Source organism: Falco cherrug, chromosome 4 (genome assembly GCF_023634085.1).
Source record: "Falco cherrug isolate bFalChe1 chromosome 4, bFalChe1.pri, whole genome shotgun sequence".
Lineage (NCBI taxonomy): Eukaryota > Metazoa > Chordata > Aves > Falconiformes > Falconidae > Falco > Falco cherrug.
This window is the reverse complement of record NC_073700.1, coordinates 77349554-77362745: the sequence shown is the minus strand read 5'-3', so window position 1 is coordinate 77362745 and position 13192 is coordinate 77349554. Positions and strand designations below refer to the sequence as shown.

Below are 13192 nucleotides of genomic sequence, written 5' to 3'. Positions count from 1 at the left end.
TATTCCAAAATGATACTTCACTTAGAAACTAAAAAGGATTCAGCCTTCAAAATATGGTTGTGGTAGTGTTTTTTCCTGGCAAAAATAAAGATGCGTAGTTATTTTTAGACATTTTAGGATTAAATAATATCTAAGAAAGGGCTGAGGGTTCAAAATCTGAAATGTGTGCAGAAAATACTGTTTCAGAGCCCTTTTGTGCATCTGGAGTTTCTGAGCACATCTAAAGAAGGAAAGCAACTTCAGTAGCATACAGAGTAGTAGCAGAGACACTTAATACAAGTTGCTATATTTCAAACATTTAGTTTGATAATGCCTAATATATGAAATGGCAACCAGGACCTAATTTCTGTTTCAGGATCCACTGATACATCATCACGTAGTACAGCAGACTGTATTTTCCAGGAGCATTCTTCATGTTCAAATACAAAAATGAATAATACAAGTAGCACAGTAGCTCTTATTTTATGTACTGTAATGCTAAATGAAGTATTAAGTTTACATTCAGCTTTCAGTATTCTGCCAATTTTGTTGGCAGTGTATAGCTGCAGTATGCAATATTTTAGGCGAAGCTGAGTGCTCTGGCATGTTCATATTAGTATTAGGTATAGAAATAACTAGCCTTCCATGACTTTTTTTATGAAAAAATGAGAACAAACTCTGAAAGTACTATGCTGAGCAAGACTGAGGTTTTCCTTATGGCAAAATTACACTATTTTAATGCAATTTTCAAAAGTAGTACTGATTTACTTACATGAGGAATCTACACTTGGAGCTCTAGGACTTCATAGAAATTGACAACTCTGATGGTAAGTAAACATTTACATTACGCAGCAGAACAGAATAGGTTGTAAATAAGTAGCTAGAAAAATCCTTTTGATTTCAATCTGTTATTCATATGCTTAAAGTATAATTTTTAAAAGTAGTTTTAGTCTTTAAAGTCAGATGAATGTTACTGTGAACAATAATAATGTTTGGAAGAGTGGTTCATCATCCTTTGGGGATTTGTGAGAGGTATCCTGACAGTCTGTCACTCACCTCTTTCTGCAGTGTGTATGTTATGGTTGGGGCAGATGTTCCATTCTCTTCATGCTTACGAGAAGTGGAAAACCCACAAAATCAGCTGAGATGCAGTCAAGAGATGGAGCCTGTAATAACATGTGATAAAAAATTTCGTACTCAGTTCCATATTGACTGGTGTAAAATCTCTCTGGTGAGTTGTTGGTTTTTGGTTTTTTTTGTTATTGCATAAAAAATGTTTACAGAAGTGCAATATTTTGTGCCAGACGTGATTGAGGTAAGACTTTTGCCAGCCTGGCCAGACAACTCTGCCAAATTCCACTTTACTATGACTGATTAATACTGTTTTCCATCTAATAGACACTCATAAGGATTTTGCTATGTAGGCTAAATTATATTAGAGTTGAGCATCAGTGAAACCACCATATTCATTTTCATTAGCAGTGATTTATATAAATGGCCAGAGAACTCTAGGGCTTATAAAACTAAAAAACAAAATAGAAAGAGAGAAGTGTTGACTATGAATCAAAATAAATGGGAACATTCTTCTCAGTCAAACACAAGAAAAATGATGCGTGAACACTAGGCTATTTGCCATGGAAGGAGTATAATTCCCAAAGAGGCTTTTTAAAATTATTTTTGTTTAGCTCTGGTAAGGAAAATCAAGAAATTATAAAGTATTGTAAGAGAACATTGTAGGTAAGTTTGAACAAAGATGGTGAACATACATAAAATGAACTTAGATGGTTATTGAGCTGGTTCAGACAATCCAAGAAGAAACTGCAAGGGATACGTGAAAGGCTTTTGTACAATGTAAAAAATGTATTGAGTATGAGAAAAGGTATTCATACACAAATTTGATTAGTTAACTTCCAACCCTTTCTTTCTATACACTAGGAAAGCCGTTAGAAAGCTGGAAAATACTTGTTTTAAAAGAATATCCAGATTACTTACTGTTTTTTGGGTTTCTGTTGAGAAGTTCCAAAAGATGCATGTGCTTACCAGCAGCTGAAAAATAATAGAATGCAGTCAGCCTTTATCAAGAACAAACTATGTCAAGTCTTTGATTTCCTTCTACAAGAAAGAACAGGTGCAGCAGCAGATGTCATTTCTTTTTGGTAAGGTTTTTTGATAGCTCATAAGCAAGCTCAGAAACATGGCCCAGATGAAGCTAGGACCTAGTGGAGAGCTGGTTGGATAGCCATAATCATAGCAGAATCAATAATTCCTTTCCGTTCTTCACTAATAAGCATGGTGATGGAGCATGCTTATTACACTGAATTTGTGGTCCCTGTGAAACTGAAAGGATCTGCAGGTGCATTGAAAGACAGGATACAGTTCAGAAAGGTCTTCTTGAGAAATTGGAGAAACAGCCTTAGAAAACGGTGAATTTCAAAAGTAGTGGCAGAGGAATAGTACACTAACGCAAGAACTATCAACAGTACCCATGCAGAATGAAGCGTGGCTGGTTAGGAGTACTTCTTCAGAAAAAACATCCAATAGTAACAGTGGCTCATAAACTCATTAAAAAAGTCATGAAGCAGCATTGTTGTGCTGCTATGAGAAAAGCAGAGATCACCCTGGGGTGTGGAACAGGAACAGGCTTTCAAGAGAAGCATCACCCTGCAGCAGCCTATGGTGCAACCTTCTTGAACTCGGCGCTTGTTCTGGCAACGTGCCGCAATAACTGAATTTAAACAGTCTTAGGGGTGTTTGCTGTTGCCAGCGGCACTGCAGCTGCGTGTTGTAACCTGGTGCATCAAAGGGAGAAGGGAGCCAAGCCTCCCCATATCTAACCACAGTCTGCTTTTCACAAGACCAGGCAAACAAAGGGGAGGGGGTCCCTCAAGGTCCACGGGTTGTGGGAGGGACTTGAGCCTCATTTCCCGTAACCACAGCATAGAGCAGCAAGTGAAAATACAACCATCAAAATCCTCTTCCTCCCGCTTTTGATGAGGTGACGTTGGCGGTTAGCATTTAAATTTGTGGGTCCCAAATTCTGCAAAGAGGGGCAGCATAATACATGCTTCCTCTTAACGCTTGCTTTTTGATAGCCCGTTCGCACGCCATGTATGGGCTTCTGTCAGTCACAGAAGTGCAGAAGTATTTTCTGTGCATTACTTAGGATTTGGGATTCGGCTAAGCAGCCAGGTGGAACTTGGTATACCTAACATAGAAGAAACTGCAGAATTAATGAGTGGAGAATACATAAATTAATTTGTGTCAAACTGTCTTGCACTTATTTTGTATATATATATGTGTATGCATTTGAAGCTCAGCACAACATTATTTCTAGCATTCCATGAAAACCTGTTCGTTCATTGCTTAAGTTTTAATACAGCATTTTACTTAAAGTGTAAATTATAAAGGAAACACCATCAGTTGCAAGATTTTTCAATGAACAGGCAAAAAGTCAAGCATGCAGGCAAATAGAATTTATTTTCATTAATGATTTGAAGAGAGTTTTAAAACTTACGTTAAAACTAAATCTTAACAGTAATAGCTGACTGAAGATAACAAGAAAATGGAGGTGGAAAATTGAAAAGTCATGTGGGAAAGGCAGTCAAACAGTAGCAAAAAAAACCGGTTGTGTTTCTAGAAACATTAGACAGAGACATAAAAAAAAAAACAACTTACTTGTGACCAGGAATGCAGCCTTCTGGAGGTTAGTTGAATTGGGAGGTAGAAAAACTTGGGCACTCTGGCTCTGATCAGTTAAATGCGTATCTCATGTCAGGGTGCTTCCTGCATCGGGTGAGGAGGGAGGCAGCAGAGCTGCTCAGCCCTCGGCAGGTCTTTTTCGAGCACTGGATGTGAAGCTCAGTAGGGAGGAGGAGGGAGAAAATTGTAGGTACTCCACTCTTCATCTTTACCACCTTTATACAAGAGAGGGCAGTATTGCTATTTAGGAAGACTAGTAAGAAATTGATTCATTTGTCAAAAAGAAATAAGTATTGAATAACTAGTTTGCAGTAAAAAACATTTATTGATTTATTTTTTTTTAACTCAAATACTATTTGTGTGAGATATCCCTAAAATTAATTTGTAAAAAATATAGTATCTGTGGTAGGCACAAAATAAAGTAATAATATTACTTAACACATTCAACAAAATGTAAGGTTTATTGTTTAGAAAAAAAAGTGATTGGATGAAATTGTATAGAATTTGTAAAATGTGCAATATAGATTCTTTTATATGTTATGGTTGGTTAAATACTGCCTGTTTTTACATTCTGTTACTTTGTTGTATAATTGTCTTTTTTTCTTTTTTCTTTTTTTTTTTTTCTGGGTATCAGGTTGACAATACAAAACAAGTTTCCACCTTTCAGGAAGTGATTCGTGGAGAGGGGATATTACCTGATGGTGGAGAATACAAGCCACCTTCTGATACACTGAAAAGCAGAGATTATTACTCGGATTTCCTAATTACACTGGCAGTGCCCTCGGCAATAGCACTGGTGCTTTTTCTAATACTTGCCTATATCATGTGCTGCCGACGGGAAGGAGTGTGAGTACTTTAACACACTAATAAGTAATGATAGATTTTTCTAAGACTATAATGCATAGAAGACTATTTGTTAGAAGGATTCCATTCAGTTCATTAAAAAACATTAAAAACAGCCTAAAGGATATCTGCTTGAAATTTTGAACTATTCCTCATCCAAGCACATACAGTAATATCCAAGAGAATGGATTTAGGGCCTTTAGTCATTCTAGCTGAAAGGGTTAAAATCTCAGCACACACACAAAACTCCACAAAATCTCCACATGTGCGCAACTCTCCCAAATGCCCCAAACAAATAAAATACTAATAAAGGATCATTGGTTCAGGACAATGTTAAGTAACTTCTAAAATGCTAACTTTTATAAAATAAATCTGGTTGAGGAGATGAACTGAATTTAGACATATTATAAAAGAAAAACACATAAAAGGAAAGCAGCAAGTAACGTAACTTTTGCCATTTCTTACGCAAACTACAATTTCATTTTGTCACGGAATTTATTTTAGCCAGAAGCTTGTTCTTTAACTTGCATTTTCATTTCCCTGTGTGTATGTCTCTGTGTGTGTGTCAGTCATCCGTATCACATCTCTATACGTGCGTTCATCAAGGCCTCATCATAAACCCAGTTGCAAATGCTGCCAAGTTGCGTTTAGCAATAACCTTGTCAGCATTTCTACATCATGTACTATTTTCATCATCAGATAGATTTAATGTTCCAACTATCAATGCTATTATTTAATTCATAAATTTTGTTTTGTTTTTAGGGAAAAGAGAAACATGCAAACACCAGAGTAAGTGTCTTCTTTCCTGTTATTTTTCTTTTACCATTTAATTTTCATTCTCAGTAGCTTGTCATGCTTCATACATGTGTGTCATAATCTTCTTTCATTCTCTCTAATACATGGTTTAATTCATAAATGTGAAAGCTGCTTTTAAATCAGTCTTGGCAAGGATAGAAGACCAGAATAAAAAGGGTTTGAAATTAACAACTGTCAATTCCAAATAAAATAGTGCTGTTAGAATAAATATGTAAATATGCAATTTATTCTCCTGGTTATTGGACTTCCCAGCCTCTATCTTAAAGGCAGTGGACAGGAGAACAAATACCCTGGAAGGTATCCAGTGCCTGTACTACAGAGCGTTAAAATTTATCTGTGAGTTTTGATGAATCTACCACAAGAATCAGGAGTTAACCATAACTTTTATTTTAACTGTAGCGAATAAATTGAACATTAGCCGTAAATTGCACAGTCTTGGATCCTATGAAAAATACATATGCAGACAGCAAAATGGAATAATTACTGCCTTAAAAATGAAATAAATTCAGTATTTATTAAATTAATTATGTAAAGGTTTGCTTCTATATTGCTGCACTGTAGAATCTGTAGCACGCATCAAAGCCCTTGTATCTTTAAGAAAAACAATAATTGTAAAAGTCTGTCCATTTTAATAGAGCACTTAGAATATATACTTACTACTTTATTTTCTTTTGACATAGCATCCAGTTGGTCCACCACAGTGCTATACAGAAATCAACCAAAGAGCTTCGTGACATGTCTAAAAACAGAGAGATAGCGTGGCCTCTTTCAACGCTTCCTGTGTTTCACCCGGTTACTGGTGAGATTGTACCACCCCTTCACACAGACAGCTACGATAATACCAGTATGCCACTGATGCAAACACAGCAGTGAGTATTTAGATGTTATTTTTTAATACTTCCTGTGTTGCATAATTTAACCATGGATTCCAGTGCTTGTCGTCTGAAATGTGTTTATTACGGAGCTATTGGTAATGACTCTGTAGCTCAAGATTGCTGTGGTGTTCGCATTTCAAGCAGAAAGAAAGGACTTCTGTTACAAAGTTAAATGGCTGCAGACTTGGCAAGAAGCTTTGCGTGGAACAGTTGTGTTTCTGCATGTTTTGGAGAAAGACTACTTTGATAGAGGAATTAATTAAAACTGCTCTATTTTAGACACCCTGCCTCTTGACCCATGACTTTGGAGTTCTGGTATAAAACTACCACTGGATTGGTGGTAGTTTCATACCAGAAAACCCAGACTTTGTGAGTACTTAGTACCTGTCAGACATGGTTTATTTTTTAAACGTTAACACTGAACAGAGGAGCATATTCCATTACACAGATAATAAATACAGACTTGCCAGTCTTGGAGCTCTCAGCCATTTCCATTGTTGCCAGCCTCTCTCCGTGACAGAAACCAGAAGAGTTAGTTTCTATTCCTTAAAGTTAATTTATCAGTAACTTAATGAAACTGTCGAGCAGACCCATCCAGTGCTTTGCACACGGTTTTAATTCAGACAAGTCAGCAGTGCTGTAGAAAAAAGGCGTTTTTAGAAAGGCTTGGTTGAGGTGTCTGGGGTTGAGCAGATCTGAGGCAGTAGTCTCAGAAGTGGCTGGCGCTGGTTTTTGGTGTCGTGCTATGATACTAGCTCCAGTCAGTGGCTTCTCAGCTGGCAGGTCTGCATGGCCCCAGTGATACTGGTCCAGTGCCAGCACTAACTCAGCCCTATTTTACACATGCTTGCCCTGAATTCCCTTCATAATGTAGTTATGTGCTAGAAGAGTGTGTTCTTCCTGTCCCAAAGCTAAATTCTCCAGGACGTACAGCTGTATGAGTTATCCCTTGTACAACTGCTGCAAAGTGCTCTACCCGGTCTTTTACAGTTTCTTCTCTATTCAGAATAGCAATATTTTTTAATAACTGGAGTGCCAAAGCCTGTACCAAAGGCTTTCTTGAGTTGTGCATAGAGTACTTACCCACTTCACCTACATTCCAACCCCTAATTCCTTTCTGTAAAAACAGCCTTAGTATCTGGTAGCTGTTAAAATAGACACTTAAGCAGGACACAAAAGTGTTAACTTTGCCTTTGTAAGTAAACTGATCCGATTTGTAAAACTAGCTGACCGTTTGTTTATTTCGCTGTCAATAATGTAAGTTGCAAATACTGTCACGATTTCTGTGTTCATCATTTACAAAAACCAAACTTTGCATAACATCAGAAACCTGTGGTGACTTCTGCTGCCTCTGGCGTTTCACCAGATCTGAGCCTCTGAACATAGTTGACAGGTGGAATAATAGGAACAACCCCTTAACACTTTCTTTCTTTCTTTCACTGGTTTGGCTAACATTTTGACAACTGTATTTGCATAGTGAAAACGGATTATTGCTTCATAAGCAAAAAAAATGAAGTTTAAATACTGAACTTTCATGCATAATGTATTTTAGACTTTGTATGGAAGCATTAAAGATATTAAATTGCTTTTTGTAGGAACTTGCCACATCAGACTCAGATTCCACAGCAGCAGAGCGCAGGTCAGTACCGAGAAAATACTCTATTAAGTGACCAGTGTGGAGGAATCACTAGCCAAAACGCATACAGTCTATGGGCAGTGGAAACCATTAAAGTTTTACAGCATTGTCATTCCAGATATTATTTTTTTCATACATCAGTGAAAACTTTGGGATGGGATTGATACAACAAGTAGGAGAAATGCTACGTTAGGACTCAGCATGAGACAGTGGAGTCTGGTACAGCTAAGATAGAAACCTCCTCGTATAAATAAAGCTACAACCGGATTCCTAAATGTGCTTACACTGTTCAGATTCTCTAAAACTCGATAGGAAATCAAAATTTGTAATTCCCACCCATACTAGTTAATCTGTGAAGGAGGAGCTTTTCATTGCTGTTACTGAAAATAAAGGAGTTGATACTGGGGAATCTGTGGTGAGGCACGTATGCATGCTGCAGGTTTCCTGTGTCTTATTCATCACTTCTAAATCCTATATATAGGATATAGCCATATGACAGGGGATAAGGGTCATACAAGGAAAAAGTAGAGGCCACAGTAAAATTTTTGAATATTCAAAGAGGTATTTAGGCATTATTCTCTGTATATATTTATGTATTGAACATAATACGGGAACTACAGATCCAAGAGGAAGATTTGTTTTAACTTAGAGAGGAGTTACATAAGCAACTCTTTTTTTTTCATTCAAAATCCTTCTTCTTCATTACTGCTTTCGGGGATTAAAGGAGAATTTCGTATGACAACATTTCAGAGATTTGAGGCAAGTATATAATAGATGCTTCTGCCCATGTGTTTTGGGTTTTTTTGTTATCTGGAAATTAAAAACACATTTATAAAAACAACCCAACTGACTGCAGTTCTGCTAGCTTTGCTGTTTGTGTGCTTTATTATACGTATACTGGAAACGGCAGATGCCCCTGGCAGTCCAAGCCTCTATCCAAAGCCTCCAGCACTGGTTTGGGTTGACATTTAGCATAGCTTTTAACGCTCACTACTGCAGGCATTTGGAAGGCAGAGTAAAAATGTCACGTAGTTCAGCTCTTCTGTTCTGTTTTGTTACAAGAGTTCCAGTCCGTCTTGCAGTAAAAATCATCTGCTAGTGCTATGTGTTGACAGCAGTGAGAAATTTTTAAAAAGGTAAGAAATACAAGCTAGCTAGGTTTGTCTCTTGCAGGTCACACTGAAGAACTGCCATAAGAATAGATCTTAAAAATCCTCCTGCGTCTGTATTTTCTGCAGGACATTATTTTGGTAGAATACACCTGTTCTTTAATATTCATCACAGATGCTGCCTGTGACAAGCTCTCAGAAATCAGAGGAGGGAAAAAAAATGTATTTGGGACAGACAATGTGTCCTCCTCTTCTCTTGGTTTACAATGACACCTTTGTAACTCGGATGTGCAGGTGACACTGCAAGCCGTTCCATGACATGATGGCATGTGCCTCTTGCAGTTTATCTTCTAAAGGATATCTAAGACTCATGTCAGAAGGGTAGACTTTTAGAGTTACAACTTAAAAGAGAATTCAGGCGCTCCCAAGATGATTTTTTTTTTAGTAGCATCAGTACAAACTTACCAACCAATTTTCTTGATCTGTTCAAATCAGAAGTTTCCAGACACTTAAGGCCAAAAAAATTAGAGAACTAGATATTAATTCTTTAATTTTTTTCCTGTCCTACGAAAGATTCCCAATAATATATTCAGGATTATTAACATGCTATCAGTCACCACCATGAATAAGGAGACCTTTCTGTTTTAAAGGTTCAGTAGACCATACTTAGTAACTTGAAGAGCAGACTGTGTCTAATAACCACTAACCTCCTCAGGAACTATCTGAATCCCCAGTAAGAAACAATTGTTATTTAACCTTTTACAAAAATACGGACTTAACAGCTGAGATAACACTTGATGGTTTTCACAAAGTTCATGCAATTCTTTCCCAGTTATGTTTTAAAAGTGACAATTCAAATATATTAACGTTCATATTACACTGCTGAAAATTGCTACTGGTCTCTAATATGAAAAGTTACATTGGCAAAACTCATGAGGACTATTTTAAGGGGCTTAAATGAAAAAGTTTATAGGCTATTCCTATAAATATGCAAAAGACCAAACAGTGTATGTACACTGTATGGCGCATTTTCCATTTTGAGTTTCGCAGCCTCCTTATGAAGTCTGTTAGATCTCAGATAGAAAAATAAATTCCCGGTTAAACAGTCTTCTCCCTGATCTCTCTCTTCCCAGAAGAAAGCAAGCGAAGCTTCTTCACGTGTATGTCGTCTTTTGGTCCAGGTTGTACATGTAGTGTTTCTCCAATGTGGTTGTTGATACAGGGACTAATAAATCCTATTTATGTGCTGTTCAATCAATTGGCAGTTCAGTATTGTGGAAGCATCATCTGCCACTGATGGATTATACAAATTCTCATCTATTTGCAGGTAAATGGTATTCCTGAGGAAAGAAAACTAACAGAAGCAATGAATTTGTAATCGGAGAAGGCAGCAAATTGTCTTATTTCCTTATTTGTTCTGATTGATGCATGAGTTTTTCTGGTGTATATTGTGCATGCCCACAGTATTAAGACTATTTCAGTGCCAGAGAGTACAGTCACTTCCATGTAACTAGTGTACCTTATCCTTTTGTACTTTGGACATTTTTGACAATTTGTAAGCACTGATAACTTTTTATATTTGTTACATTCAAAAAAATAATCTTTCAAATATATGTATGAATAAATATCAAACTTTATTCTGTCCTGTGATCCCTCCTGAAAGTTTTAACAGGGAAATCAAAACTTTAAAATATGTGCCAGGTTCAAAGGATTTCAGCCTCTGTTCAGTGGGATAATTGCCTTACATTTGCACACCAAAAGCCGTAGTGTATAAGCATGAAAACTTGTGCAATGTGATGAGGTTCAGAATTAGTATTCCAAATTTATTAGGCATTAATTTTTTAGAGATTATCAAAACACAGTGAGCAAAGTTATTTTTGAAAAAAGAAAAATAACACCCCCCCCCCAAAACTTTTCCTGTTGAAAATTGGATTTTTGTTCCTTTACCAGATACTACCCTATTTGAAAACGTGTAACCAATGAAACATTTAAAATCTGTCCATTCATTCATCTGGTTTATGTTACAAGAAACTGTTACAAACTACAGGCAGAAATTAATGTCTGCAAATAAATAAGGGTAACTTTTGTTATGGTATACCTGGACTAACTTTTAACTCTTTAAGAATACTTGTTAAATAGTTCTTTTGTTATATTCCTGATGCCCCAGTACAAGTTTATTTTTTGTATCCTCCACCTTCTTTGCTCCAAAAAGAATAAAAAGAATGGTGGGAGAACTAGCTATGTAATAAACAAAGGATTCTGTTTTAGCATCTTAAAAAGGAGTTTATTAAATACATACTTTCCTGGAGGTGGCTACTTTGAGAGGCATTTCTCTGTGCAGCTGAAAGCTTAGTAAGATGAAATTTGTTAAAAGGATGTGAACCGAGGTTTCCTTATTCTTCAATAGATGGTGATAAATTTATTTTCTGACACTTTTCTGTGTATTTTAGATGAATTATTCTGATGCTTCTTTAAATCCTGAATGCAGCATAACACAGGACTTAAGGGTCTCCAGCTGTAACAGCTCACACCCAACAGTTCTTGGCGTTTTACCTTAAAGCATCATACCATTTTAAGCTGACACTTAGGCTTTGGTTTTCTTCTGTAATATTTTGTCTTTCAGGAGCTGTACGTTCATCAGGATGCTACATTGTAAGCAAAAAGCTGTCTGTTTAAAATTGCTAAATGCTGGTTATATTTCCTTAGTTGAGAGTTTTGAGGTCTCTGCTAAGAGAAATTCCGAGTCATTTAGGAATTTAAGACTGAGGCTAAAAAGAATCTGTAAAATAAGGTTATTGGAGTTTGTAAAAAGACCAAAAGTAGTCACTGGCTTTTTTTCTTTCTTTCTTTTCACAGTTATGACCATGTTCCTTCAAAACACAAACACTTAATGTTCATTTTTAAGTAAACGATGTGTTTATAGGCTTGGGCCTGAACGCAGCACCTCAGCAGGTAGTTAAAACAGTCCTGAGCTGCTTTTTAAGCTGCATTTTGTGCAACAAGTATGGTAACTTGCAGCAAAGTACGTAAGTGGCGCTCAGTACTTTATAGGTACTTGTATATTGTCAAGCCTTAAATGTCAGTTTGCAAGGCTGCCCTAAATGCCAAGCACAACCCACAGCACATCCAGCCGCATCTAACCCTGCGAGTAGTGCTGGGGGTTGTTACACACTACAAGAGGTAGTTCAAGCTACAGTCATGTAAGTTGAAAAACTACGTTTCTGAAACAGTTGGAATAAAGAGCCATTCCTACTTGCTTTCCAAGTGGCATGCATCGCTCCTACCTACCTCATCCAAAAGGGACCAGGGAAGAGATTTCATCAGCCAGTGAGCCTCCTGAGACCCCTCCTTTTTTCCAGCAGCTTGGATGGTTATCAGTGGTGAAAAGTGACCTAGAAAACTGCACACTGAGATTTATAGTGAATAAAAAATTTATCCAAGCTGTGAAAAATTTGAGTACAATCAGCACTTGGTTTCTACTAGTTCCTATCATTTTCTACTCTATTTTCAAACATACAAGCTGTCAGTGCTTTGAAACAGAAATGAATGGAATGGATTTTAAATAATTTTTAATGCAACGTAAGACTAAACTTTGTAAATAGTGTTGGTTTTGAATCGTAATGATTTCTGATAACTCGAGGATGACACGACAATCAATTAAGTACCAGCTGAGCTGCTCCCATCTTAGTTGTACTAATATGTAACAGTGCCAATATGTTTAAAGAAATTTCTTAAAACTGCTATGTACATGCATGAACAATCACTTTGTACCAGCGGGCACTCCACCTATTTTGACAATAATCTGATGATACAGGTGACTTGCGTATTAAGCACACCTGAACTATTTTATGATTGAAAGCTTCATTTATTTCAGGTAAGTTTAATAACAAATTATTTTTACTTACTAAAACAATTACTGTGGAAGCATAGCTTTATAAAGCTGGCTAAGGACACTTAGTGGCTAAAGAATTAGTAATAGTTAAACGTGCCAATAGTTAAAACAGTAAATTCACAGCCTCTTTTTAACAGTGTATGATGACAGTATGAATGGACATTGTATTAAGTGACTGTCGCAACCAAATTAAACAGAAAGCACTACAGCTGTCTTTGTAAATATAGGAAATGTAAAATCTAATAAATAGGAAAACATTAAGTGGTGAGATGTTTTTGCCTGGTTATTTTACGTAATAATGCCTCAACAACTTCGTGTCACCGTTGCCAGTGTTATGGACAGT

The 13192-nt window shown here is 36.7% G+C and overlaps 1 protein-coding gene across 8 annotated transcripts in view; it reads left to right on the top strand.

Annotated features, from left to right (window-relative positions):
• The window catches only part of SGCE (sarcoglycan epsilon), a 33803-nt gene extending 20693 nt beyond the window's left edge, over nucleotides 1–13110 (top strand). For 4 of the 8 annotated variants that reach the window (XM_055710426.1, XM_055710421.1, XM_055710423.1 and 1 more), the window contains 7 exons: nucleotides 1048–1210; nucleotides 4313–4524; nucleotides 5284–5310; nucleotides 6018–6206; nucleotides 7808–7851; nucleotides 10091–10284; nucleotides 11814–13110. In XM_055710426.1, the coding sequence (XP_055566401.1) occupies nucleotides 1048–1210; nucleotides 4313–4524; nucleotides 5284–5310; nucleotides 6018–6206; nucleotides 7808–7851; nucleotides 10091–10254 (799 nt within the window). In that variant the 3' untranslated portion in view covers nucleotides 10255–10284; nucleotides 11814–13110. Of the gene's footprint in view, nucleotides 1–1047; nucleotides 1211–4312; nucleotides 4525–5283; nucleotides 5311–6017; nucleotides 6207–7807; nucleotides 7852–8572; nucleotides 8608–10090 lie in introns of all 8 variants that reach the window. The other 4 variants (XM_055710427.1, XM_055710425.1, XM_055710420.1 and 1 more) reach the window with 3 other exon arrangements.
• Nucleotides 13111–13192: the final 82 nt, after the last annotated feature.